Below are 853 nucleotides of genomic sequence, written 5' to 3'. Positions count from 1 at the left end.
AAGCGGTTAATTCTGGTATAATACATTCCATGTACACTGTATCTACTCAAGTCTTGGTCGAATAAACTTGGAAGGTCGCAATCAGAGAAATAAGTTTTGCATGAAATGGGTAAAAAAACTCTATAGTCCATCTAAAGTGATGAAAGCATCCTTTAGAAGTCGCTGTACTTCTTCTCTCCTCCTGCACTCAACCAAATCAACACTATCACCAATTAATCGTGTTGACACAAAGAAGTTTTAAAGACTACTTAGTTAATAGACTGATCTTGATAACACTAAGACAGAAAAGTTAAAAGCTTAACAAACCTCTTAATGTTTTCCACAGCTTGCTTCCGCTGTTGAATTTGAAGTTCCATAATGTGAATAAGGGTTGCTCTCGCCTAAACACAAAGAAAAGACAAAAAAAAACTACTAATCACCATACCGATGAAATAGTAAAAATTTGAGAAATGAGAGCTTCTTACCTGGTGAGGTCTCAGGGAATTAAGAAGGTGATGCAAGTTCTTGAAGACTGAGGATATATCACCAATTCTCTTGGCATATTGAGAAGGCCTCTCAACGAGAACATCAGCAAGCTCCAGTATATGTAGCTGTAGCTCTCTATTTAAAGACCGGAGTTCCTTCTTGTAATCTACACAAGATCAATGGAATCTCATCAACAAAACAAAGAGACAAGAAGCTTAAAAGCATTTACAATATATTAAGTAAGTGACATACCAACAATTGAATCATTGGGATAAAGCTGTGGCACTCCTTGCTCTTCCAAGCTTGGAAGAACATCCTCCGTCTGCAAAAAAAAAAAAAAAAAAAAAAAAAAAATAGGGTAAGGCTTATTTAGTTAAAAAAAAAATTT

At 35.3% G+C, this 853-nt stretch overlaps 1 protein-coding gene across 1 annotated transcript in view; it reads right to left on the bottom strand.

Moving 5' to 3' along the window:
- Positions 1–853, bottom strand: part of LOC106318175 (mediator of RNA polymerase II transcription subunit 7a) — a 1,433-nt gene continuing 580 nt past the window's right edge. The window contains 4 exon segments of the mRNA XM_013756045.1: positions 1–181; positions 307–380; positions 465–631; positions 718–787. Coding sequence (XP_013611499.1) covers positions 121–181; positions 307–380; positions 465–631; positions 718–787 — 372 coding nt within the window. The 3' untranslated portion in view covers positions 1–120.

The sequence above is a fragment of the Brassica oleracea genome, chromosome C9 (assembly GCF_000695525.1).
Source record: "Brassica oleracea var. oleracea cultivar TO1000 chromosome C9, BOL, whole genome shotgun sequence".
NCBI lineage: Eukaryota > Viridiplantae > Streptophyta > Magnoliopsida > Brassicales > Brassicaceae > Brassica > Brassica oleracea.
Note: the sequence above shows the minus strand (reverse complement) of the source record. Positions and strands in the feature narration are given on the sequence as shown.